Source organism: Athene cunicularia, assembly GCF_003259725.1.
Source record: "Athene cunicularia isolate RWA chromosome 5 unlocalized genomic scaffold, athCun1 chr5_part1, whole genome shotgun sequence".
Classification (NCBI taxonomy): domain Eukaryota; kingdom Metazoa; phylum Chordata; class Aves; order Strigiformes; family Strigidae; genus Athene; species Athene cunicularia.
The window spans coordinates 36,142,274-36,169,014 of NW_020799101.1; the positions used below are offsets into that span (position 1 = coordinate 36,142,274).

At 36.9% G+C, this 26,741-nt stretch overlaps 2 protein-coding genes across 2 annotated transcripts in view; one reads left to right on the forward strand and one right to left on the reverse strand.

The window, feature by feature from the left end:
- Positions 1 to 13,592, forward strand: part of MPP5 (membrane palmitoylated protein 5) — a 33,323-nt gene extending 19,731 nt beyond the window's left edge. Inside the window, exons 4-14 of the mRNA XM_026849670.1 lie at positions 155 to 232; positions 1,009 to 1,155; positions 1,747 to 1,908; positions 4,961 to 5,038; positions 5,961 to 6,144; positions 7,225 to 7,296; positions 7,719 to 7,790; positions 8,527 to 8,694; positions 9,423 to 9,625; positions 11,019 to 11,129; positions 13,231 to 13,592. Coding sequence (XP_026705471.1) covers positions 155 to 232; positions 1,009 to 1,155; positions 1,747 to 1,908; positions 4,961 to 5,038; positions 5,961 to 6,144; positions 7,225 to 7,296; positions 7,719 to 7,790; positions 8,527 to 8,694; positions 9,423 to 9,625; positions 11,019 to 11,129; positions 13,231 to 13,407 — 1,452 coding nt within the window. The 3' untranslated portion in view covers positions 13,408 to 13,592. The remainder of the gene's footprint in view (positions 1 to 154; positions 233 to 1,008; positions 1,156 to 1,746; positions 1,909 to 4,960; positions 5,039 to 5,960; positions 6,145 to 7,224; positions 7,297 to 7,718; positions 7,791 to 8,526; positions 8,695 to 9,422; positions 9,626 to 11,018; positions 11,130 to 13,230) is intronic.
- Positions 13,593 to 17,606: 4,014 nt separating this feature from the next.
- On the reverse strand, positions 17,607 to 24,209 carry ATP6V1D (ATPase H+ transporting V1 subunit D). The gene is made up of 8 exons (XM_026850002.1): positions 24,095 to 24,209; positions 22,871 to 22,950; positions 21,740 to 21,807; positions 21,019 to 21,063; positions 20,461 to 20,564; positions 19,971 to 20,037; positions 18,471 to 18,549; positions 17,607 to 17,841 (listed from the first exon to the last, which is right to left on the reverse strand). The coding sequence occupies exons 1-8, from the start codon at positions 24,197 to 24,199 to the stop codon at positions 17,700 to 17,702; spliced, it is 690 nt and encodes a 229-aa protein (XP_026705803.1). The 5' UTR covers positions 24,200 to 24,209; the 3' UTR covers positions 17,607 to 17,699.
- Positions 24,210 to 26,741: the final 2,532 nt, after the last annotated feature.

Below are 26,741 nucleotides of genomic sequence, written 5' to 3' on the forward strand. Positions count from 1 at the left end.
ATTGTGTTCAATCAGCCATTTTAACAACTGTGTGGATGTACTTTCAGTAAAAAGAACAATTGCAACTAGGAGTTTGTGCTTGAGTAGGGTAGGGGAGAAAGGATGGATAAATCACAGGGTAGATTTAGAGTTTTACTACTTGATTTCTTTTTAGGTACAGACTGTTTTGAAACCCAGTCACCATAAGGATGGACAGGAGCTTAATGCTTTGCTGAATGCCCCTCACATGCAGGTAAACCAAAATGAAACTTCTAATCTAAAGTATGTATGTATTGATGCTATTTTCACTTCAGGTTATTTTTTCAAATGTCTTGGGCTGGTTGAGTAAGGATGAATTTTATTCTTAGCTTCGTGCAGATCTCTTAATATTTTTCTAGGATGAGTAGTTTTCAATTTCCAGCAGCTAATGGAAACTTTAAATGTAGTGCATGATTGTATGGAGCCCTTGCTATGTTCTATATGTATTACAGGGTAATTAGCACATAATATAGCACTAGATCATAGGGTCAGGGCAACACATGAGCTGCTTTGTTTATCTTTTTTTTTTTTTTTCCCTTTGACAGCTGTTTCATGCTTTCTGTAGGGTGCATAAAGGGGATTTTGTTGTAAATCCATGAGTAGTTTTTACCACAGTAACTTCTTATGTCTGTATCCTCAGTCACATATATAGTAAACCAACGTCTAGTTTTTTAGGAAGGAGAAGCTGCAAGTACAGTCACAGTTGTGTGTTCAGAATTGCTTTTTTTATTCCTTTTCCAATCTGAGAGGAAAATTTTGAAAAGCAGTAGGTGCTACATAGCTGTAATTTATCTTTTTTTTTTTTTTTTTTTTTTTTTTTTTTTTTTTTTTTTTTTTTTTTTTTTTTTTTTTCATTGCTTGTGTCAGTTTGGTATATTCTGTAGCCTGCAAAGACACTATTCAAATTGCAGAATTTCATTGAACTCTACTATTTTGTATACATACAAAGTGTGAAACTTTTCTGTAACTGAGCTGGTATTTTTTTTTTAGGCACTTTTACTGGCTCATGATAAGGTTGCGGAACAAGAAATGCAACCAGAGCCTGTGACAGATGAAAAAATTTACGAGAATGTTGGTGTGTATGGAGGGGAGACAGTTAAAATAGTTCGTATTGAGAAAGCTCGGGATATTCCATTGGTAAGTACTGGCACTCCCTCAGTTATATGCAAAGGAGGTGAATTTTCTTGTCCTTTGCAGGTTGCCATGAAAATGTTGGAATTTGAATGTAGAGGTGATGTTTAAACTTTAAACACCCTCCCTCCAAAATGAGGAATGGTCGTAGACAGTAAACTTGTGCTTATCTTCATATACCAGTAGCCGTACTACCATTTAAAATCTGTACAGCTTCTGTCAATTTGGGTTTGGACAGGACTTCTTGCCAGAAGTCACCCTTTGCTGCAGGGGAGCTCATATCCTTGTGACAACCACATTTGGGTTTGTTGGGTTTTTTTTTAGCAGCTCTTATCTTCTATTTGCTTCAAATAAGTGTTTCCTTAGGAACTTAGGAACACGTGTTTTTAAAATTATTAATCTTATCGTGTGGAGCAGTTAAATTCTTCAATCTTAAGTGCAGTTTAAAGAAATTAAGCAAAGTTTTTTAAACTGGAGCATTGCATGTATGCATCTGAGCTGTTACTTACATTCTCTTTCAACATAGTTAAATGTATACAAAAGATGGATTTGAGTTTCATATATATAATACATTTGGAATGTTTTGCTACTACACAGGGTGCTACTGTCCGCAATGAAATGGATTCTGTTATTATTAGTCGAATAGTGAAAGGAGGTGCTGCAGAGAAGAGTGGGCTCTTACATGAAGGGGACGAAGTCCTTGAGATTAATGGCATTGAGATTCGTGGAAAAGATGTTAATGAAGTTTTTGACTTGTTGGTGAGTTGGATGCTGCTTGTATTCCCTGCAAAAAATATTCATTTCATAAGACTGAAGTCTGTTGGGTGTCCTTGTCATTTGTACTCATATTTAGCATTAGTTTGAAAGTATTTTCATTCTGATAGCTAGTGTTAATATGTGGGGGGCCATTTCAAGTTCTCTTTCTGAGGCATAGTATGGATATTGATAAGTATAATGGCAGTTATCTGCAAAGATGAAGCCTACGAATGTGGAAGGATCAAGCTCTCATCATGACTTGCTTTTAATGATTTCTAAGAAAAACTTCGTTTAGCTCTGAAAAGCCATGTTTTCTCATTTTTTGTCTCTTGAGTCTGCAATTAATAGGCTGTATGATTGTGGTAGTGCCTGGCTGGGGTGGAGGTAGTGTTCTTCATAGCAGCTTATAGGATGCTGTGTTTCAGACTGAAGCAGTGTTGATAACGCACCAGCGTTTTAGCTATTACTGAACAGTGCTTGCACAGTGACAAGGCCTCCTTGTGTTTGTTGCTCTGTCCCCTGCCTGCAAGTAGGCTGGGGATGAGGAAGAGGTTGGGAGGGGACACAGCTGTGACAGCTGACCTGGATTGACCACAGGGGTATATCCTGCCATATAACATCATGTTGAGCAATAAAAGCTGGGTGGTGAGTGAGTGCCTTTGCATCACTGGTTAGGTTGTTTATTTTCCCCTCCACTCATTAAACTGTCTTTACCTCAACTCAAGAGTTCTTCTTGCTTTTGGTCTTCTGATTCTCTCCCACATCCTGCTAGTGAAGGGAAGTGAGTGAGGAGCTGGTGGGTACTTAGCTGCTGGCCAGACTTAACCCACCATAAATTGTATCACACCGGGACCTTTATATAACTAGACTTCTTACTCTTTCACTCCTGATACAAACTCTTTTGTCTAGCACTTACCAGCATAGACATTTTTCTCTTTATTACACTTTTACTATTCATGACAAAATATACATCAGTTCAAAAGCAGATAGTCGAAACATAAGGTGAGAAATCCATCAGGAACTAGTAAATGCAGAGGTACTTTCAGAGGCCCGGTGAGGTAGAATGTCAAAAGCTGGTAATTACCAGTATTTTCTGTTGCCTGGTATTACTCTTTTCTCATGCTTTTCCCTGGCATCTGCTGTTGATCAGTGTCTAAGATGGGACCCCTGGAACCTTTGGTCTGATTGCAGCAGGCAAGACCATTCTGTCAAAATGAAAAGAGATGAAACTGACTTCTTTTTTTAAAAAGTTAATTTATACCTTTGTTACAAAACATTGTAAGTATCCACTAGTACTTATTTAGGGAGCGGGGGAGTGAGATAAATATACTTAGTAGATTTTCTAATTACTTAGTAGATCTGTGCTCTATAGACAAATCAGTACTGGCGCAAAGACCTGGGTTGTGCTGTAGGTTGCATTATTGTAGGAAGAATAGGCAGCAAAAGCCATAGATGAAGTTGTCTCATGCTACAGCAGTAAGACTGTAGTTTTTAATGGAGAATTTCTACCTTTAGTTGGATATTTTTCTGAAATTTGCTGTTAAATTTTTTCAGCTAATGCATAGAATGAAGTCAAGTGGAAGGAAGGAGAGGCAGAAATCTGTGGGGGTGGGTTTTTTTAAGCTACTTGAAGATTCTTATAGTTTGAAAAGCCTTCAGTCATCATGTGTGCTTTGAGTCAGAGATAATCTGCGATTCTTTATGCTAAGAATTGTCTCAATTGCCATCTGGTTTTTTTTTTTTAAGGGCCTCATTTACTTATGTCCTGTGCTTCTGAAAAGAGTGTTTGGTAGATGCTTGACAGATAATTCAACTTTGGCAGTTTAGTTCTCTGCAGAAAGCTTGTTCTCCTCTTGAGCAGCAACCTAGAGTTACAGAATAAAAGATTTAAAACCATAATACATAGAGTTACAGAATAAAAGATTTAAAACCATAATACATTAACATAAGAGCAAATTATTTGCTGAATTTTTTTTTAAATCACATTTTTTCAAATATATTTTTAAAAATATTTTTAATTTCTCATGTGTTGTCTTTTGTCTTTTGTAATGTGGAAGTGAAGTTTTAAATTGCTTCAGTCCCCAAAAAAATACTTCAACGCAGGAGAAGGAAAGTACTTTCATTCTTAATTTTACCTCAGCACTTGCTACCCACCTGATAATAAATTGCACATGATTTTAGACAAGACTATTCACACAATCACTGTGAAATTCCATGGATTCCTCATGGAACTATGCATGCTGACTGAAAATGGTGGATTTTCCTTTCCTGCAGCCTGATCGTGTTATGCTCAGTTATGTTTACTTAAGCCTTAGGTCTGAATTTTTTGAGATAGATGCATTTGCTTTGGTTTTTATAAACAAGAATTGTGTTATGTTTCATAGAATGATGTATAGGACATGAGATACATGTAGACCTTATCATGGATTGGCACTTGCATTTTATCTAGGTACTCTTTATGTGTGCAAACACACTCTGCATACAAAAGTATGCAAACAAATAAGAATTCTTTAAAGCCAGGACATTTATCATGTTCTACTTCATAGGGGTGGTTGCAATATTGATATTAAGTACTTTATAGATGCAGGATTTGAGTTTTTAAACTGTGGGTTTTATACTTTAATAATATTAACAGCATAAAATTATAGTAAAAATGCTTAGGTTTTAAAACACTGTTCTGCTTAAGCAATTCTAGAAAAATAATAATCTCTTGTATATTTTTTCTTCTCAGCGTACATTCACTTCTTGGTAGTTTCGAACAGAACAAGAGAATAGTATTCTTAATTTCTCCTAAGTCGTTGCCTGAGAGAATGGCAGCTGCTCTATTTCAAACAGAAATGGCTTGTGTATAATCAAGAATGCTAGGCTTTCTAGTCTGTCACTAAATCACTGTATCTGTACTATATCTTTTAAACCAGTTAAGAGGTAGATGATGTGCTGTTAGAAACTGCCTTTTATGGGAGTTTTTGAAGCATTTTCTAAAATGTTATTAAAATTCTTAACTGTAAGCCATATTTCAATACTGTGTATGAAGAGTCTATTTTTTTTGTCTCAGGCTGACATGCATGGTACTCTGACCTTTGTATTGATTCCCAGTCAGCAGAGCAAGCCACCTCCTGCAAAGGAGACAGTTGTAAGTAGCTCTCCATAAGTTATTGACTTCAGTGATATATAGTTTGTTTTACCAGTAATGTGTAGAAAGTTCTTCTGTAGGTCACTTACATCATGGAACAAACCCAAAACTTAATTGTTTAAATTGGTTTAATTGTTACCTGACTAACACCTGAATTAACTGTTGAAAACATTGATGGTGTTAAGCTGAAACTCTTGGTATGATTTTAACTCAGTTTCTAAAATAGTATTGAAATTATAAAATAGAACTGCCTGTGCTTCTGAAATTCTATTTTGAAATTTCCATTTTCTCTTTTTGTATATATACATACAAAAATAGATCAATGGAACTTGCAAATATGCTTTGGGAGGAAAAGTTTGTATACTGGAAACTTTGCTCAACTTTTTAAATAACACTTCTTGAGACCACTTTAACAGTTTGAAGAAAGAATGCACAAAAAAAATAATGTAAAGATAAATTTAAAAAAAATACACCATAAAAATATTAATGGTCGGTGACAAAGTAAAATATTTTACAAGTGAAACTTCACCTAAAGCCCAGCAAATGGGTTTTAGTCTGTGTATTTATTAGCTGTTTTAAATAAATTACAATATCTCTGATACTTTTTGAATGCAGAGAACTTATATCAGTAGCTGAGAGGTTTTTGTTTCTTAAAATGGTGAGGAAATTGCATAGACTTTAGAATTTACAAGTTAAATTTGAGCCTTCACCTCCAACCTAGCACAACTGTGTCTTTTCCATTGCTAACCTAGTTAATGATTCCATTCCTGTAACTCCTGTATGCCTCAGATAAAGATTCCATTTTATAGAATCTTGGGAGTTTTTATATATCAGAGCTCCACTGCAGTCACAGGAAGATGGGGTGTCATTCTTAAGAAGTCATGGGTTTTTTATTTCTATTTTTACATTTGATCTCCCACAGATACACGTGAAAGCTCATTTTGATTATGATCCCTCTGATGACCCTTACGTCCCCTGCCGAGAGTTAGGCCTATCTTTTCAAAAAGGAGATATACTCCATGTGATCAGCCAAGAAGACCCAAACTGGTGGCAGGCTTACAGAGATGGAGATGAAGATAATCAGCCATTGGCAGGCCTTATCCCTGGTAAATAAAGCTCTAGAGAAAGCTTGGCAGCCAGTTGTTACTATATAGCCACAGGAACAGTATTCTGGTTTTCAAAGACTCACATACCCTTAAATATCGATTGCCTTAAGTATCTGTGCCTTTGAACCTTTTGCAACTGAGCTCAGTGTTTGTTACGTGATTCAGTTAAAAGGTTGACCTTCTAGAGGCATCTCCATGTATAGATGTTATATGCAGAGTAAATCTGCTGCTTCCACTGCAGTTCACCTTTCAAGATGTACTCTCCTCCTCCTTTGCTTCCCCACCTTGGGGATTCTGGATTCAGAGTTCCCTCTGCTGGCTATGTCAGAAACGTGGGACTTCAGCCTGCTTGTTCTCTGAAGAGGAGAGCAGCTGTTAGTTTTCTAACTGTATCAAATAGTCAATTTGAAAAATGTACCTTTTTCATGGTAACTTTTCTGCATGTTTTCCCTTGGCAAAGAGCTTCAGTTACTTGTAATAGTCATCCTTCCTTTCTAGCTGTTGGGAGTCTGAGTAATAGGGTTTTCGAACACTGAAGTCGGTATATAATTTTTACATTGAAATATGTACTGCACTCCATTAAAGATCTGATCTGTTAAATACAGGGAACAAAAGACTGCAAATTCCATAGAACATCACAGTGTTACTTTATGACATTTGAGTAAATTGAGAGGAGCACTGATGTAAATATAGGCTAATCTGTTTCAAGCTGAAATTCAAAAGATTTAGTAGAAATAGAGCACACTTGACGTACAAAAATAATTAGAAAACCTTTTATCATAGTAGAGAAATGTAGTTTTCCTAGTAGTGTACATGTTTCAGGCAAAACTGTCCAGAATAGTACAAATGGTTTGCGTCTTTTGTGATGAATAAATAAATTTTCAAAGTAATAAGCAAACTTCGCAGCAATTTTAATTTATTTTTAAATTTTAATTTCTCTTTTTAAATTTCTCTTAGATGTTATATTCTACTATGTTATATTCTACTATTTTACATCAAGTCATTACAAAAGAAGCATAGAAATGGTTTCTAAATGTTAACTGCTTTTGTACCCCTTTTTTTTTTTTTTAATGCATTAAGGAAAAAGTTTTCAGCAACAAAGAGAAGCAATGAAGCAAACCATAGAAGAAGACAAGGAGCCAGAAAAATCAGGTTGGATATATGCTTTCCAAGAAAAAAAAAAAAAATCATCTTATGGAGGTGCTAATTAGTGATATCTAGAATATTGTGGAGCTGCAGAAAATTCTTCGATGTTTTGTAATCCAAATGGAATGATTCTTTGAAATTAATTCTTCATGTAAACACAGGTCTGAGTTTAGCACTTTGTTGTATAAATAGGATGATGTAGGGAAATTTGGAAAGCCCGTTTTTTTCTTAAAGAAGTTTGTCATGACTCAGTTGAAGTCCTTGGCATGCAGAATTTGCTTAACACACCAAACTGTTGTAACAAACGGAAGAATATTATGCCTTTTCAAAACTGCAGAATAAATTCTCCACTTTAAAAATCCAGATAGTGGGATAGAAAGTTTTTTACTGTATGGATATTTGATTGTGATAATTTTTATTTTGGTTAGGAAAACTCTGGTGCGCGAAGAAAAACAAAAAGAAACGGAAAAAGGTTTTATACAATGCAAATAAAAATGATGGTAAGCAACATCTTTTGCACAGTGTGTGCATTTATAAGCAACTACAAAAGATTCTACAAATAGCCTTGTGAAAATAATGCTGAAATTCAGGATGTGATGTTAGAAATACCATCTGGTGGTGTTCTGTGCGGGAGCAGTAGTATGGTTTGTAATAGCATTTAGTGAAAGATGTAAAAGAGGTGGCAGGACTTGTAGGGTCATTTAGTGTCTTTAATAAGGATCAGATGATGGGGTAAAAAAACAGATGGCTTTTTAGACATGGAAACACTCATAATTTTGCAATGATAAACCAATTTATTATGGTTTTGTAATATTATCTCACTCTGCATAATTAGGTTTAGTAAATGGAAGCTTTCTCTACAGAGGTTTAATAAAGGCCATTTATGCTATATTCTTACAAAGGTACTTTGGAATTGGAATGATGATCTTTGTTGTTGGGTATAAAGTAGTATTCTTGTACTAGAAACTTGTTCCTTGGCAAGAGACTTGTTTCCTGAGTTTATGCTACTGGTTACATCAGTACTAAGTGGAAACACATTTTCTTTCTCCAGAAAGGGGGAAAAAAGGCCTCATCTTAGTGAGCAACTGATGATCTTTGGGGTCCTGTTGCTCTGGTGACTCACAGTTAGATGCTGGGCAGAGAGAGTCAGGAGCCTGAAACACAATACTTGCATGGCAGGTGGCTCATGCAACTAGAACTAAAGTGTATTGTGACTTTTATTGTTTCTCTCTCAAGATTATGACAACGAGGAAATTTTGACCTATGAGGAAATGTCACTGTATCATCAACCAGCAAATAGGAAACGGCCCATTGTTCTGATCGGCCCACAGAACTGTGGCCAAAACGAATTGCGGCAGAGACTTATGAATAACGAAGTGGATCGCTTTGCCTCTGCAGTTCCCCGTAAGCTTGGGCAGATACAATAGCTTATTCTAAATGTTGTCTACAGACAAAGTCTTTTGTGTTGAAGATATTAATTAGGAGTTTGGGGGTTTTGAGCAGGATATAGTCAGCTCTTGGGTAAAGGACAAAGTTGCATCTTTTGTGGCAAAAAGTAGCTTTAGTAAGTCAGTGCAAATCCAGTGTCCCAATATAGTGTTATAGAGGCATAAGACATGCATATATTTCAGTTTGAATAAAATTGGATTGAGTTACAGAAGTTTCTTTTTTTAAACTGGTACATTGGTTAAAGAATTTTTAACTTGCATATCCTAAATAAATTGAAATTCAGGTGGCTTTAGTGCCTTCCCAAACCACTTAAATTTCAGTGAATTTTATATTTTTAATGTCGAATGTACCCTAAATTAGGTTTACAAACAGCTTAGCAATATAATTTGTTGTAAACAACTAATAGCTGCTTTCACATTCAGAATGCAGCTGTGTAGGTGAACATTGCTTTCCTAGTTAACCATTTTTAAATAGATAATGTAAACAAGACATCTAAACATAGCTTTAGCTTTTGGCAACTTAATCTGTCCAGGGATATTTATTGTAGAAAATAAAGTACTTGCATTTCTTGAATATTTCATATGCCTTTTTTTGCTTGTTTAGCAGTATGTCCTAAGAAAAATTTCTCCAGTTCTACAGATGTATCACTGTCTCAGTTTCTTTTCTGTGGCTCTTGTTTGTAGATACTACTCGGAGCAGGCGAGAGACTGAAGTAGCTGGCAGGGATTACCATTTCATTTCCCGACAGGCATTTGAGAGTGACATAGCTGCAGGGAAGTTCATTGAATATGGAGAGTTTGAGAAGAACCTCTATGGTACTAGCACAGACTCTGTGCGTCAAGTAATCAACTCGGGCAAGATATGCCTTTTAAATCTTCATACCCAGGTATGGCAAAGCTGCTGCCTGTTTCAGCTGCCTGTTGTTGAATGCTTTAGTTGTAGATGCTACTGTGAAAATCTGAAGAGTTGTATTTAGTTGATACAGAATTGTGTTTTCAAGGTCCATTTTCATGTTTATTCCAAGTTTTCTTTCCGTGGTGTTCAGTTGACTCTAGCGTGTTACGAATACAACTTTCTTATTCCCCGTTTGAAAATATACGCATCTTCTTTATCTGTGCGAAAGGTAATAGGGACCTAATAATTGGTTACCAGATGCTTAAAGCTGGTGAGAACCATCTGAATTGAAAACTTAATTAAGATTTGTGTGTCTGCCTTCTAATTACTCTTGTGAGTTCTGAGGTTTTTGAAGATGGAGACAAAGTTGTGATTATACTTGGAAAACTGCATTTTGGGAATGTTTATGTAGTTCCATAACAGACAGGATTAAAGTATATCACATCAACAATATTGAAAAGCTCTTTAGTGATGACCTTTTGATTATGGAGGAAGAAGAGACAAACTATGCATACAGACCTCAACCTGGAAATTTAGTCAAACATGGGAAGAGGCAGAGTCTTGGAACACAGCCCATTTTCTAATACGTACAATACATATGAGGTCTACTGCTGTTGTACATGCTGCAGAAGAAGCCCTAAAACTCAGACACATCAGTAAAGTCTGGTAGTACTGAAGCTATAAGTAGTTATCACCAGTTGGGACAATGTGATACTCCACTAGAATAGCTCATGGGTATTGTGAAGCATGTAATGAGTTGAAAATTCATAACACTTTGAAAATTGATCTAATTTGGTAGTTATACAAATCTGTCTCAGAGCCAAGTTGTTTGCCCTGAGACACATAGAGCAACCTTTTGGAAAAATCAAACTACCGTTTGGTTCTTTTTGTTTCCTGTGTCTTAATATAAATGTAACCTGACAAAGATATGCTAAGTATACAGTGGTAGTGCATCTGATACTCTGTATTTTAATCTTTAAAACAGAAAAGATTGAACTGTAGTATTTAAAGACTCTTCTCTCTATTCAAACTGATACCATTCCTTAGCATTGTAAGGAAACTTACTTCAATGTAGATGACTTTTGCTTTTGGGTACCAAAAGATACATTCCTTCAGTTTAGTTATGAAGAATATTCTTGGACAAAAAAATAAATGTTTGGGTTCTGTGAAGCTGAAAAATGTTGGAATATCATTTTGTAGGACATGGTGACTTAACTCTGGTGATGATAATGCTGTTATGGTTAATTATACTGCTGTTCATATATTGTATAATTGTTACTGTGTTTGAAGAGTATATTATAAATTATAGCATGTGAATAATGCATCATTAAATGCCCTTTTCATGGGTGGAACTGTTAAATAATTAATAAATCCTCTTTCAACAGTCACTGAAGACACTACGTAATTCTGACTTGAAGCCATATATTATATTTGTTGCACCACCTTCACAAGAGAGATTACGTGCTTTGCTGGCCAAAGAAGGGAAAAACCCAAAGGTAATCCATCTAACACTTCTTCTGAAACCATGCTTTTACTTATGGGTGCTTTTGGTGAATAAATCTGTGTACTCTTTCTTTTGATTTGGGAGATGATAATGGTACTGACAATATATGGGAAGCAGCGTAGTTGAGATCTGTGTGCTCCAGGTTAGTAGGCAGACCATACTAAGGGAAGGGCTCAGGAAGGTTTTTCTCATGCAGTGAGAGATAAGAGGCAAAGGAATCCACTGCTAATTCAGTAATTCTGAAACACAATGTATTAGCTGGGGTCCCTGCACTTGGGTACAAACATTTATTTCAAAACTGTGGAAAACCCAACTGCGTCTTCAAGTAAACCTGAGAATAATTCTAGGGAGCAAATGATTAATTTCTTCCTTTTGAGAACATATCTGCCCTTGGAAAAAGCATTTACTTGAAAATGTACTCCAAAACTCTTCAGATAAAGTTATCTAGTGCTTGATCCTGTAGAAACACTTTTCAACCAGAGTCATGTCAAGATCTCAGATTACCCAGTTCAGATGTTTTAGTTAGAGTAGTTCTGAAGATTGGAACTGAAACCTACAGATTAAACTAGGATGTCTGAAAGCTCAGAAAAGGTCCTTACCATCTTATGAGGTACAAAGTGTTTATTGCTAAGGTAGTGAAATATGTTCATCTTCAGCTTTTTAACTGGACTCTACCTTACAGTGGTTGGTGGGAGCACTTTTCCACCATAGTATCTTCATAGTACTAATTGAACATCATGCAGTTCAGACTGAGGAAGAGCACTCTTCCCAGAATAACGCAGGGACTCCTCCTGTGGCTGTGGGTCTGGAATAGTACTCACTGTGTTCTACAGCTGTGGTGTTTTGTTCTCCTTGTTTGGTGCAGGGGTGTGGTGTATTACCTGGATACAGGGTCTAAAGTCCATTAAAGTCCAGGTCTTAAAACAGACATCTCTTTCTCTTGTTTTTTCTTCCCGAGTCAAATATTATCATGCCTTTAAATGGGCATGTTTCCTTCTTCATTGTTATGCAATAAATGAAACTTCATATGAATACTTCATCTTATGTATGCCTGGGTTTTTTATCGCAGTACTCAAGGAATCTATTTGCAATAAAAATTAATATACTGTTAAACTACACCTGTTTTCTTTCTGATTAATTGAATTGGAGTTGTATTTCTTTCAGTTGGGGTTTAACACAGTAACGTTTACTCTTACCTGATAAAGGGTATTTCTTGCATGTATGCCTGTATGTGGCATTGATTTTTCTTATGTGTATATAAAGCCTAGAAAAAAATAATCTTGAAGGCCTGAAGTCCCTTCTGAAAATACCCTCTTTAGAAAATTATCTCAGAAATGATACCTGAATATTCCCTTATATAATACAAACATAAGCTGAAGAGAAAAACAAACATACTTTTAGAATCCAAGTGTAAAAAATTATGAAGTAAAACGATTCATTTCTACTTTTCCCTTTACATCATTTATCTAAATCTGCAATATTCTTGCTTTTGACATATTCCCTTCCAGCTCCCAAACAGTGTTTTCCATTTTTCTACAATGTCATTTACCTGATGCTGTGGTGATTCAATCAGCTTAAATGTATAGTGCTCACTGTGGTTCTCACTGCTGTTTATTGAAATATTTTCACCAATGGTAGCTATTGCCTTTTGGTGTTTGTGGTGGTTCATCTTCAGAGGAATGTTGTCTTGTTTTACACCATTCAAACTTATTCTTACACTATCTCTGCCATCTCCAGTCTTTTTCAGAAGGATAATGGGCATAGCGACCTAACTTATTTTTCAGAAACATGATTTAAAAGCCTCAGTAAGAAGAATGTCATAAAATGAGCAGTGCTAGATCTTCTTTGTTTGCTTCAGTCTAGGACAGTTATATACTGTTTGCCACTTATGGCCAGTCAGAAAGGATTGTCTGGAGTGCCCTTAACTTTCAAACATATATCATGGTTCAATGTTATTGTGAACTTTTCAACAGCTGATAGCAATACCATGACAATTTGTGTAAAAGACTTTTCTGAGTCATTACCCTTCCCTATTTTGTTGTTTGGGGGGAGAGGCTTACACAGGTACACTAATTCTCTGGTTTTGGTTGCAGCCAGAAGAGCTGAGAGAAATCATAGAGAAAACGAGAGAGATGGAGCAGAACAATGGCCACTACTTTGATACAGCAATTGTGAATTCTGATCTTGATAAGGCGTATCAAGAGTTACTTCGGTTAATAAACAAACTTGACACAGAACCCCAGTGGGTGCCCTCTACCTGGCTACGATGAGAGAGCAATTCCAAGGCACAAATGGACTTCAGTCTAGTAATCTTTCTGAGGAGATCGTGTGTAGGTCTGCCCAATTCTAGTATAAATGCGTGTGAGCTCTAGACCTCAGTGGCTGCATCCTTTGCTGGTGAAGTTGCGTATTACTGAAAAAAAAACCAACAAACACTAATCAGCTTGTGAGCCAATTTAACTCATCTAAAGATTGTTTGGGTTTTCTTTCTCTGTGGTCTAGAAATGGAGACTTTTTCAGTACTAAATTCTAGTTTTAGATGGATTTTTTTCTAGCAACTACTTTTATACATAAATCCACCTTTTTTACTTAGAATCACCCTTATTAAATCAAAGATTTGAAGTATATATGTGTGTGTATATACAGTCCATGCTGTCACATAGTTATAAATACAAATGTTATTTAACACTTAACTTAATGGCTTTGTGGGACATGATGGTAGTTCAGGAGCATAATTCTACAGATCACTGGGCAGAGAAATAATTTACACATGAAAATACTGGTGAGAAATCTCTCCTGTTCAAAAATATACACAGAATGAAGATGCTGCTCTGGTCTGAAGCTGCCCTGTGAGGCTTGAGTTAATATTTTAATTCTCAAACATTCCACTTCCTAATAGCACTGTAATTGGAAAATGTGTGTAATGTAAATATTTCAATCCTTGTGTCTTTTTAGTCAGACTTTTAAAATCAGATTTGACTGCACATTAATTTTAGATCCAATCAAAGATTAATATTATATTGAACTTTTAGATATGATATTTTTATGGAATTTTCTTTAAAACATATTTACTGATTGGAGCTACGGTTTTCCACAGATCTATAGAGATATTTAGAAAGGCAGAGGTTATATTTTTGTGAAAAATATATAGTTATAAAACATGCTGCTTAAAACTCAAATTCTCATGTTTTATAACAGAATACTGACTAAAATAGTGCTGAACATTGGAAGATACTGCGGTTTTTTAACCTCTGCAAATGGTTCATCTTGTGGCTGTTGGTCTAACAGATAATGAACTGGAATTAAAGTAGCTGAACGTAGCTACTGTGTTTTAAATTAGTATTGTAATTCACTAGCCATTTGAACAATGCATTGTCCTGCATTTGCTCAGTACTGCAGTGAAAGTTTGTGTAAAACACTGGTAACTGACTGAGAAGTCACAAGAAAGGGGAATATTTGTAATGATTAAAACAAAAAAAACTTGAAACAGGTGAACAAAAGACAAAGTCTGTCTTTATCCTAGTGTGTTCTGCAAAGCAGATGGGAACATCTCTGCATCCTCAAATGACTCTGAGCTGTGAAGGCTTAACTACTAAGGCTGTGCATTTGCAGTAGGGCTGCTCTATCGCTGAAGCCAACTGAACAGTAGTTTCTTGGCTGGTTTGGGTAGCACAAAGAACCTTGACTGTGAATATGTCTTAATTTTAGCCGTAGTGTTTCTTTTTTCCTACAGGTAAAACACTGGAGTTACATCGTTGTGTAGTTCACTCCTGTCTAATGTTGAAGGATGAAGTAGTAGATTTTTTTTTTTCCATTCTTTTGCATATATTCTTTCTTCCAATGTTAATGGAACAAATTCACATCCATAGTTAGAGAGCTGAAAGTATACAGCAGATGTAAAGAAATTGTCAGATAACTATCCTAGTTACTGAACTAACATTCAGTACATTTTTGTATTGAAAAATGGAAGTATAGAGTGCATTCCTGTCATGTTAGAAAGCAAAATTATTTGCTGGTTTAATTAGTATTTAGGGCTGCAGAGCAATTAGTGGGGATAAGTAATGACCCTTCAGAAAGAAAAGGGGTTGGAAATTTTAATATCTTTAGTTTGATTCAGTGTTAGAAATAGTAATGTGCTAGCTGTTGGCCTTAAGGGCTGGATAATTCAAAACAATGGCTTTTTGCCTCACATTGCAGGCACGTTCTTTGTTTAATCCATAGTTTGACAACTACAATGTTCAGGTATATTGGATAGTCAGTGTTTCACAGATGACAAAATATTGTATCAAGTCTACCCTTTTTTAAGAAAGATTATTGTAGATGTATTAGGGTTTTTGGTATTGACTGTTTCATGGCTAGACAAGAAGGTGGAAAGCAGTAAATTGTATGTTAATGGTCACTGAGCTCAGCTATGTAGGTACTGTCCAAATTCTTGCAGTCGCTATCAGCTCATGATGGTTGCTGAACTCCCGTAAGTATTCGGTGTTCCTAGGCAGTGTCAGTCACAGTAAATCATGCCATTAATGTCTTTGACTGTCTGTCTCCCTGTTTTTTCTGAAATGGCGTACAGAAGTTGTTTTTATACAAATAAGCTTCTGAATGTAGACTTAAAGAATGTTGCTTGAAGTTCAGCTCTACTCTCGTAATTCCCCAAGGCACACAGCACTCGCTGACATGCAGGCCGAGGTGCTATGGTAGTTTATAACCAGTGTTAGCTCTTGTCTCCTGCTGCTGCCAGCTCAGACCTGGAACTACCTTGTGTAAGAAACTATTCTGCCTTCTTTAATGAAGAATGTGTGTTAATTCCCTTGAGAGTAAAAGAGGACATGTAAACTTCACTGGTGAAACTCTTCAACCTTAACACAGGCTTTGTAGTGAGCTGTATCAGACTGAAATGAGGGTATCTGCATTTTTACCAGTCCAGATTTAATTTAAAAAAATGTATGTTAGCTGAATTGCATAAAATAATTTTTGAATGTAATTATATGTGACTTTTTAAAATATAAGATGGGGGGTTTAATGCCTTAAATAATTAAGGTAACTTATACTGAGACCTGTGGTTAGCCCCACATTGTACTTTTTTACATGTTATCTGCACTCTGTATTTTGAGACATCATTGAACTGCACACTAATGTAAAAATGTAAAATATTTCTAGATTTAAAATAAATCACTGTACAATTTCACTTCTTGTAGTGGATCTTGGGAGTCTTCTTTCTGCCATTATGCTGAATGTGTGAAAGATGCTGTGACCCATCAGTGCCCTAGAGGTGGTAGACCACTGCACATCCGGTGGGAGACATTAACAGTTTGGATCTACAGTTTCTCCTTCAAGATGGACCTGTATCTTACAACAGAGTATGGACGACTTACTCAGCTGTGCTGCCTTCAGCTTGAAAAGAAATGGTCTTGTGTTTCATACATTTATGACTGTTCTAAGGTGTTCATTGAATTTGCTCCCTTGCACTTAGCCTGCACTTGCATTTAAGTGCTGGATCATGTTTAAAACAATAGGTTTACCTTGAAGAGACTCAGGGTACTAGAGACAGTGTACCAGTATTACTGCAATGGCACAACTGCAAACCAGCACCTTTAGGAAAACAGCCCTTCAAACTGAGCAGTGTTCAGTGACAGCCGGCTCCTGCTCACCAGCCCCTGTCCTGCCCTCCCCTCGTCAGCTGAGGACATGGACAACCACGGACTACCCTGCCTTCAACCCTGCTCTGCCTGCCAGCCGCCTGGTTGCAATGAAGATTGGGAGCAATATGTGGCTGGATAGTTGAGAAAAGTTTTGATGTGTTTCTGGCAGGAAGGAGCCACTCCTTGGTTACTGTGCCCAGTGCGAGGTAGAGGATGAAGTGAAGGTTTTATTTTGCAGTCAGCATAGCAAGCTTTTATGACCACCATCTCTTCTAGCAACTTGAGCCAGACACCAGACATCTAACATTTAAAATTTTTACTTATTTCTAGCACAGACAGTACACAAGTTGGCAGAACCTCTACTTAAAACCATAGATGTTTAGGCCAATGGTAACAATCGTGCAACAAATCACAGAAGACAGTGGATTTCATCAACAGGTTAGAAAACTGGAATTGCTTTTACTGACATTGGGCTTCAGCTGTGCCAATACCAGCTTTAACATTAATAGTTCAGCAGTGAAGAACATTACATGCATCTCCCTCCTACAAAAACATTTTCCTCTGCTTGCACTAGGAAGGGGAGCAATTAAAGAGGAATCTGATTAGGCAAATCCAGAGCCATCCTGCAAAAAAACACAGCTATGGACAGTCATTCCTACCAAGTGAAGAAACAGGCTGAACAGGCAATAGATGGCTTTCCTGATAGTAAAGCACCTGACTAATTTCTCCTTTTTCTCCTATGCTGCAGTCAAGTTCCGAGATTTCTAATCTCCCCAGAGAAATCCACAATCCCTTCAACTTGAGACTTTTACAGCAACTGAGAAGCCACGTAAGTATCATTGAGGCAACATGTCCTGAATTATATTGCGAATGGACGTTCTGTATTCTGGGTTCCCTGCTCCATGTCCAACAGCTGTGCAGGGTTACTCAAAGAGAAGGTCTTCATCCTTCTCTTCTGCTAAGAGATTGGCTGGTTCATGTTCCCCACCAGCAGCCCTCCGCAGCTCCCGTTCTTTCTCAGATTTTTCTTTCAATACTTTTTTCTTTTCCTGTATCTTTTTTAACCTGTGAAGAAAAACATGGTTTATCTGTGAAACAAGTATGTTTTCATAAAAGAGGCTAGCAGCAAAGATGCCATACAACTTAGATATGATAAAGCTGCCTGGAGAAGTTCCCCAGGAAATGAAAAGCCTGTAACGAATGGCAAAAGGCTTTTGTTGCTAGCTGCTACCATCTGAAAAACTTCATCTCTGCAAATTAACTCCTTCATCAAAACTACAAATTATATTCTTGAGCTTAAACACTGCATTATAATATTTTGTCTTTAATGAAGTTTAATTCTCCTTTAATTCATTTCAGGTTTGACATTTTTGCTTCAGGTAGCTCAGAACACTGACCTCTGTCACAGGTGTCCTTAAAGCAGAATACCTCCCTGTACTGTGTCACATCATTCCCTCTGGAAGAATGATAATGACAGCTATGTACAACCTCATGGTAGGGATTCATCTGTAAATTTCAGACAAGTAATTGCAGATCTTCAAGTGCCCAGCTCTGGAAACTCAGTGTGCAATAAGGACCAGGTCATGTTTTTAAGTGTTCACAGCCAGATGTGGTGAAGAGTTCTCGTAAGTCCCTTCTGAGGAATGGTTTATTTCAGAAGAAGAGACCAGTCTAGCATTGGTTTAGATATTTACCTGTAGAATTCCTCTCGTTCCCGTTCATCCAGTTCTGTGATGATATAAGAAAGAGTACGCTCAATCCTGGGAATAATCACTAAAAAATATAAATAAGGAAGTTTTTGCATTGCAGTCATATTAGCCAGGTTATTTAATGCAGTGCACAGATGGTTGTTTGAAGTCAATCTAGTCATTCTTTTGGCTGGGGGAAATTTCCATCTCTTTCATGGAAGATCCCATTATTTCATTATGCACAAGTACACAAACCTGTTTTCTAAATTAGGACTCTGAACATCACAGAATCTCCCACAGCACTTTATTTTGAAAGATGCAATAGAATCAGTAAGCACTGATGCCTGTTTATTTGTAAACTCATTTTTTTCCTCAGGGAAGTGTTTAAAAAAAATCCTGCAAGATTTAAATTAAAACCATCTTCTTCCATTACATTCTTTCAGAAACTTCTGTTCAATATAGCCCTTTTACTCAGAGAATTATGCTCTTGGTTTGAAAAAGCCATCACAAAAATAAATATTCAAATATAACACCATCACAAGGGAAGAGTAAACACATTAAACAAAGATTTAACATCCAACTGGTCAAGCTCTGTGTCAATCACTTTTTTAAAGGAGAAAGCTGCTATCAGCACTACCAAAGTTCATTTGGAAGGCTGCATAGGAAAGCTTTTCTACAATCAAATTTGCAGGGTGATAAGCTGCAGAGAAGGCCTGCATTTTCAAAGGAACAAGTCTATGAAAAACAGTACTGAAAAGGACGGTTTAGAATCATGTACTGAAGTTATTGCATACATGCGAAGATGATTAAATCCGAGCTATCAGCAACTCAGGAACCAGAAATAATCAAAGCACCCTGGATACTGCAGCAAAAGGAATCACAGCAATACTGTGCATAGGTAGCACTTAAAAAGCAGCAAGAAACAAATTTACAAACAAAACCATGAATGATAAGGAATTCAGATGAAAGAAAAGTACCAGAGTACTGACAGTAGGACTGTTAGGTTTCCTGTACCACAAGCCTAAGTTACCAAGATTCCTCTCTGGATGCCTAAACTCTGATCCCATCCAAAACCAACAAAAAGTCACCGGCTCTTCACTGGACAATATCCATAAGAGTTTTAAAAGCTATTAGGCTAGCTAACACATAGAAACACCCTGGCTTTTGTTTCTTTTCTTTGACCAAGTCAGTCAAAGTCAGTATCAGAGACTCCAGAATGTGTGTGTGAAATCTGTGTTCTATAGGTTCTCAGTATTACTTCCTGGTTACTTTCTTGTGTTTGAATTTTCATTTATCACTGTGTACTTCAGCCGATTCCACTGGGCTTTTAATTTTTGTTCTTACTTGCAGTACACTTTATTGTAATAATTTCTGAAGAGTTCTTGAACTATTTAGAAATTCCACTAACAAGAAATCAGTCAAAAGAAGAGTGGCTTCCAGTACCCTGCTCCTCATCTTTCATGGAGACAGAAGAATATTATGCATCCCAAATGGAAAAATACTCACCATGTTCAATTGCGTTCACACGTCTGTTTGTTATTTTAATGGCTTCATCCAAAGTAACAAAGGATGTCTGATAGAAGGGAATGGGATTAAATAATTCATATATAACAAGACAAATTCAGCATTTCCATCAACTCTATACAAAAAACCAAATAGCACTTGAAAGCCAAGTCTGTAATGTAGCTTTACAGACTATATTCTTTATAGGAGCAGAATTTTTTCTACCAATGTTAGCAGCATGCTGAATACTGCATATCAGCAGTTATAAATACCACCTCCCCAAAGAAAGTTTCTTCGTAGCACTGAGGAATAAGGACTTCTTTGAAGTGGTAATATAATGTTTCATGGTTGGAATAGGTTTGAAACTTTAGTCCCAGTGCTGTATAAGGAGTATAGTACAGCTCAAAGTATTAAGCTACAATCACTGAAACTAAATTCTTTCATTTCAGAACAATTCAAACCAATGATCCCTTCTTTTTTGTCTCCCACCAACCTGTAAGGAGGCCAATTCCACAAGTAGCTCCACAGCTTTGGCATAGTTCCTCTTCAGCTTAGCCAGTTGTTCTCCACCTCTGGCCAAGCCAGTCAGCTCATAGCCTGGAAAAAAAACCCCAAACTTGTTGCTATTTCTACTATGGTGTTTTCTTATTAGATAAAAATGAGTACTTTACCAACTACAGGGATACAGACAGCTGAGTAAGTGACAACGTAAAGCTTTTTCCACTTAACAAATTGTCTTTATAGTGGTTGATATTACTACAGATGACTGTGTGCATCTCAACGGTAAGACCTACCAGTCTCAAAACATGGTAATTCAAGACAAGCCTTCTCGTCATCTGAAAAACTCACTGATTCAGGAAATTAAAATCCACTATAGTCCCCAGTAATCTCTCCATGTCACAGGAACAGGACAAAGCATCATAGTGGAAGTCAAGTAGACCTATGCCTGTGACATAAACTGACTTATCAGCAACACGTGACAAGTGGTTTTGTGTTAGCATAGAATGACCATAAGTACATGTAAGATAAAAAAAACTTGGTTTGTACTTACTGTCTCCTCCTTCCTGGTAATGCTCAAAAACTGGCAAGGTTACACCTGACGAAAGTGAACATGTGTAAGAGACATAAAGGGTTGTAGATTTATTAAGCAGAACTCACTTTTACCTCGTTTACTTCTAATAAATTACATAAGATCAGAAGCTTTGTTTCCAAAATCTCCCTATATATCTTGGAACAATTAGGTCACGTTGGTTCTGCCATGTTAGTGTGGAACGTCAGAACTGTACTGAGATCACAGAGCTCTAGACACATGAAAAATTCAGGGAAATACTTTAGTTTATTCAGTTTAGGTTTTATTATGTTTCTATATGTTTTACTATGTTTCTGTTTATATTCCCTGTGCTTTAAGGAGTATTTTAAGCATTCAATTCTGATTTATCTTTCTTGTTTTCTTCATAGGCAATTACTGATAGTTAATTTTCTGAAACATTTGATTTGTGATACTTAATTTCCTGATCTATTTTTTCAGTAAAGCCCTATGGAAAAGTTACACTTTGTCCAAAGATCTAGAAACTGGACTGCACTTTATGCACACATTTAATTTTATGAGGTAAATAACTAAATATAAAAATTATGTTGTATGTGAAAAAAACAGCAAATTACAAGTGTTCCTACTGTTACATGAGTAAAAGAAAGGATATGTTCCTCCATATTTCAGAGTCTCCTCCCACAATTCCCTTAACTGAAATACTCATAGTCAGGAAGACAATCACCTGCTACATTGTCCTTTTTAGCTCTGATCTTGACTTGAGCTTTGTTCACATTTTGGATCACAGTGGTACTGTAAGGAAGAAAATGTACATCTTAATCAGGAAAGCTGAAGTGGTTTATTAAATCATCATTATATACAAGATGAAGTAGTTATCAAATAGCTGTAAAAAATTTGGAAATTGTCTTCAGGTCAGTTCTCTATGCAATTCATTGCACAGTCTTCAAATGTAATGCAGCAGCTTTGAAAAAAACAGGTTTCCAGCAATGTTTGGAAATGTAAAAGACACAGAGTCGTGTGAAATGTAACTTCAGAAATGTTTTAGACCGAGTACACAAAGCTAAAGACTGGTCAGTCATCTGGTAAATTACTTACAAATATTTAAATAACATTGAGTCTAATCAACCTGTGAGACTTTTTTCCCAATAAAAGTGAAGGAATTTCAAGGCTTTAATGCAGACCATTTTGTTCATTTGAGTTTGTACATATTTATTCTTTCAGAACATTTATGAGTTTGTTTACCCAGTAACTCTTATCAAATTAACAAACTTAAGCTTGTACAATTCATCCTGAAGAATTCTTAAGATTTCCAAGAACGGGTCACTATAGCCAACTCTTCTACTGAAGTACAGTTTGCTCAGAGGGTGAAATTTGACTGCCACTGGTTAGGACAGGAAAGAGCACCGTATCTGAATGAAAGAGCAAAAAGGCTTTTCTTCAGCAGCACACAGGTGATTACTACTGTGTCTGATTGCTCACATTCACAACAAAGATCAAAGTAAATAGTCCCATACTCTTCTAGAAATTCTTGTTTCCCTACATTTTAGATGTAAGGAAGTTCCAAAAAGCAACATATTCTCCAATCAAGGATTTGTACATAAAGTAAATTCTGTTAATCTTTCTGCTTTGTTTAGCTTCCAATGGAGTATACATTTTCATCATGCATATTATCTCTCTCCTGCAGTGATGTCGCCCACCTTTACCTAATGGAATTCAGTTCATCCTATCCGACTTCATTTTTTTTTCTTTTTAAAGTGCATTTAAGAATTATTTTTTTTTCCAAAAGAGACACGTAACAATTTATTGATCATTCTTTCTCATGGGTAGGACATCTGACAAGATCAGCACTCCTCACCTGAAATCTCCTGCTGTAAACTTTGCCTCAGCAAGTGAAAAGGCAGCTTCTCTCATCACCTCACCCATCAGCATTTTAGTCTGTTTAAAAACCAAAAAGAGGCAGCAAATACAAGGCACATCATTACTCCTTTTCCAGGATAAATAACAGCATAAAGAGAATGAGATTTAAAAGAGGGAGAAAGTCCTGTATGTGTAGCTTACTCTCAAACTGCAAATCGTAGTTCCCAAGTGACTGGCAAAAAAAAAAGAAACATTTCAGCTGTTTGACTGACCCAGTGTAGAACTCACAAAAACGGCAAAAAATGTGTCTGTCTTAATAATCATAAGCTTCTACTACATGGGGGTTAAATCACAACCATAAAATGGCTCAGCAGGAAAACACTCTACTTCATATTGTACTGAATACTACGAGACAGATGAAGTTGTTCTTCAACATATGCAGCTTTGTGAAGCTGCACTCTCCTACTCCATTTTTTTCCCAGTGTTTATGCTTTTGAAGCCCTTGTAGCTAAAAAACATGCTACTAAGAAGCAACAGCCTTTGTGTATTAGTCTATATAGGAAACAAGACCCAGAGTGCCAAGAGCTTGTCTACAGCATGGCAACAAAGACCTACTGCTAACCATGGACTGCAGCTGTCACAGCCAAAACAGTAGAACTAAAACCCATCTAGTATGGTAGAACAGCAGAAGCCCTATTAGGCTCTATGGAGTATCTTCGATTTGTCATTCATATTGCAAAGGAAGAAGCAGAACTCGGTGTTTCTTCATAAAGGAACAAGTTCCATCTGGACAAAACTGCTTTCTAGTGTACCTAGGAGTGGTAAACATCATAATGGAAACATCATAGATATGCAGTATCCTCTCAAGCCAGATAAAGCAACAAAAATGGGTCTACAGAACATGTTCAATCCACTCCTAAAGTATCTGGCAGCATCAGAGCAAATTCCCTGTAATGTAGTAGAGATGATGAGGAACTTCGGACACAAAAGAAAGCAGAGCCTAGGACTGGCTGGAAAGAGGTGAAGAATATTAACTCTTACAAAATTTATGTATCACTGCAGTCAGAAAAACATAATTCTGCTCATCTGTCCTCAGCAGCCTCATTTACAAAAACAGGTTATCCACAAAGTTGTCCTACATTCCAGCCTACTTAATGAAGTTAGCAGAACAGGAATGCACAAATAAAGTGAGCCAAACAAAGGAAAATTCTAATTTACCTACCTCAATAATTTTCTTAAGGATCTGCCTAAATCGGAGTGTCAAAGCATCAGATTTTTTCTTTAAGAGATTACGACCTGTTTGGGCTCCTTTCAAACGAGCCTTCATGATGGTCTGAGCCCTGTTAAAGAGAGGAATAAATAAAAATGTCCTGCATCACCTGAAAGGATTAGGAAAAAACTTATGAAAAGTTTTCTGACATGGACATGACTTAAATTGTGAAGCATCCAAGAAACGTCAGTGCAGTAAAACAGGACGGCCACTTCAGGGTAGAATTTTATATTCCCATTTAAAATCAAGGGAATTTATTATATTTATCTCCATCATCACTGAGGATTACAAGGTTATTATCTGCAAAGTCAGTGATCATGGAAAATTGACAAGTCATTTTTCAGTTCTTCCATAATAGGAAATAAAAGAGTTCTCATTCTTCTTGATGACTTAAAAGTACCAGAAATTAACCTAACTCAAAAGCCCACTGTTAGTGTGACACTGGTATTGCTTTTAAGCTCTTTTACTGCTATGTCATCTTCTCAAAATCAGACAACATAGCAAATTCCTTATGTGATCATAACTCTTGGCACTGTGTTCTGATTTTACAGAGCAGTAAGATACAGCAGTTATACATTCTGGTTTAAAGAAAGTCAGAAAGTACAGTGATTCCGTATCTTCATGTGCTGCACAGGAGATGTACAAACTATTTAAGACAATAAGTTTAAAAGGCATTATTAGTAAACTAGCTGTAGCATTATATACTCTGTACTTCCAGTAGCATACATTCAGGTTTCTTGTACGGCATTAGGAACTGAAGAAGGATCCAAACCTTGCTTCCCTCTCCGCTGTAAAGTATATTTTAATTTGAAGAATCTTTTTTATTTAACTAGAATAGCAGGAGCTACACTACAAAACCCACAAGCTGTGCTAACTTAAGCTACCACTTTGTACATGCAGCCACGACACACAAAGGACAATACTCAAGTCAACTCCATGTGAACAGAAGCCTAATACACTTCCCCTCTGACCTTGGAAGAAGGAAGTACAATTAAGATTCTACCTACACAGTAGACTCCATTACTTTCCACATCTACTGACATTTGATGAGAATAGCTCCATTAATAGCTACCAAATACTTAAAACTGAAAAGCACTAATACTTTCTCAATGTTTATGATTTAAAAAACCCTGCAAAGTCAAAAGAGTAAAAAGGCAGTTTTCCTTTCACAACAAGCAGGTCTCTGTAACCACCTTGAACTAACTTGTTCACGCTGTTCACCACCTGCCAGAGACTGGCTGACCTTCTAGTCCAAGCAAGATTTCACAGGCTCTGAGAGTGCATTAAACAAAGTCTTGTTTACTGTCAAGGAGACTGAGCAGCTTCTGTAGTTAATGATATTCAGCACAGGAGAGGCTCGTACCAGCAAGCCACTTCCTAAAGATAAAAAACCAAACCAAACCTGTGAAATTCTGTTCTGTCAGTTAAGAAAAATAGTTGTTGCAGAGGCAGACCATCTTTGTCATCCTACCTTACATTTCTATCAAACATCAGCCACATCAGTCTATTACCTCATTTGGAATAGGGCTTGTAAATATTAAGCCTTTGTACATCACCACTTTTTTTGCCACAATGACGTATCAGCCCACAAAACCAGATACCTTTTAAAAGTGATTGAAGTGCCTCCTCCTTGGACATGTAAACTGAACGAAAAGAGCACTATCAAAGAGCAGGAGTGAGACCAGATGACTAAATATATGCAATAATTTATTTCTGAACTAAGTTTCAAAACAGAACCTTTACGAGTTAATGTATTAATCTTTCAATATCAACTGTTATTTCATATGACCTGAGCTCAAACATAGGGGAATAATTATTATTTTACAGTTGAGGTTTTCTGACCTGCAAGGCGCCTTTTTATAAAGACTACATGCAGGCATCAACCCAATTTTATGCAAGATTTGAAACAGCCTTTCCCCTTAAGACAAATTCTTTATGTCCTGCAGGGTTCTGAAGAGACGCTGAACAGCATTACTAAAGCAGCAATTTTATTAGCAGCTCAACTGTTTGTGTTGATTTCAATGTTGGCAGCTTTCTAAGCCTTGCCAGGAGACATCTGATTTCATGACAAATAGTTTGCTGTCAGGATCTGGAAAATTACTTAACTGTCCACTGCACTGTATGCACTTTACTTCCTCCTTTTCTAACACTTTATGGACAACCTCTTGTACAGCTATTTAATAACTTAAGGGAAGCTATCGTCCATTTATGCATTCTTTTCTTATACATATATTCTACGAATTGTTATTTTTAAAATAAAGGTTTGCATAATTGCATGATTTTAAAGAGCCTCCCCCACTGGAAACTGCTTGCGTCTTGGTACTGGACCCTGCAATGGCCCTCTGATGGCTGACAGAGCTTATTTTGAGCCTGAAACGAGAAACTGAAGAGCAGATGTAACTGCGGCCTCCAACTGCGTGTTTCACACAGAACCCGCAGGAGGACCCTCCCCGGAGGCGCGGCGCGCCGCGGGCAGCAGCAGCGGACACACACCGACAAGACGATTTCCAGCGCCGGAGCCCAGATGGGAAGAGGAGCCCAGCGAGAGCTCCCGCCTCGGCGCCGCCGCGGGCAGGGCCCTGTCTCTTTTTGCTGACGG

Bases quoted from the DNA above. Each gene is read 5' to 3' on its own strand.
- ATP6V1D (XM_026850002.1), bottom strand. From the start codon at position 24,199: ATGAAGGCTCGTTTGAAAGGAGCCCAAACAGGTCGTAATCTCTTAAAG. The intron at 21,064-21,739 runs GTGATTGTCTTC...CACTTTCGTCAG, and splicing joins TAAAAAGGACAATGTAGCAG to GTGTAACCTTGCCAGTTTTT. The intron at 18,550-19,970 runs GTGAGTATTTTT...TATATTTTTTAG, and splicing joins TGTGAACGCAATTGAACATG to TGATTATTCCCAGGATTGAG.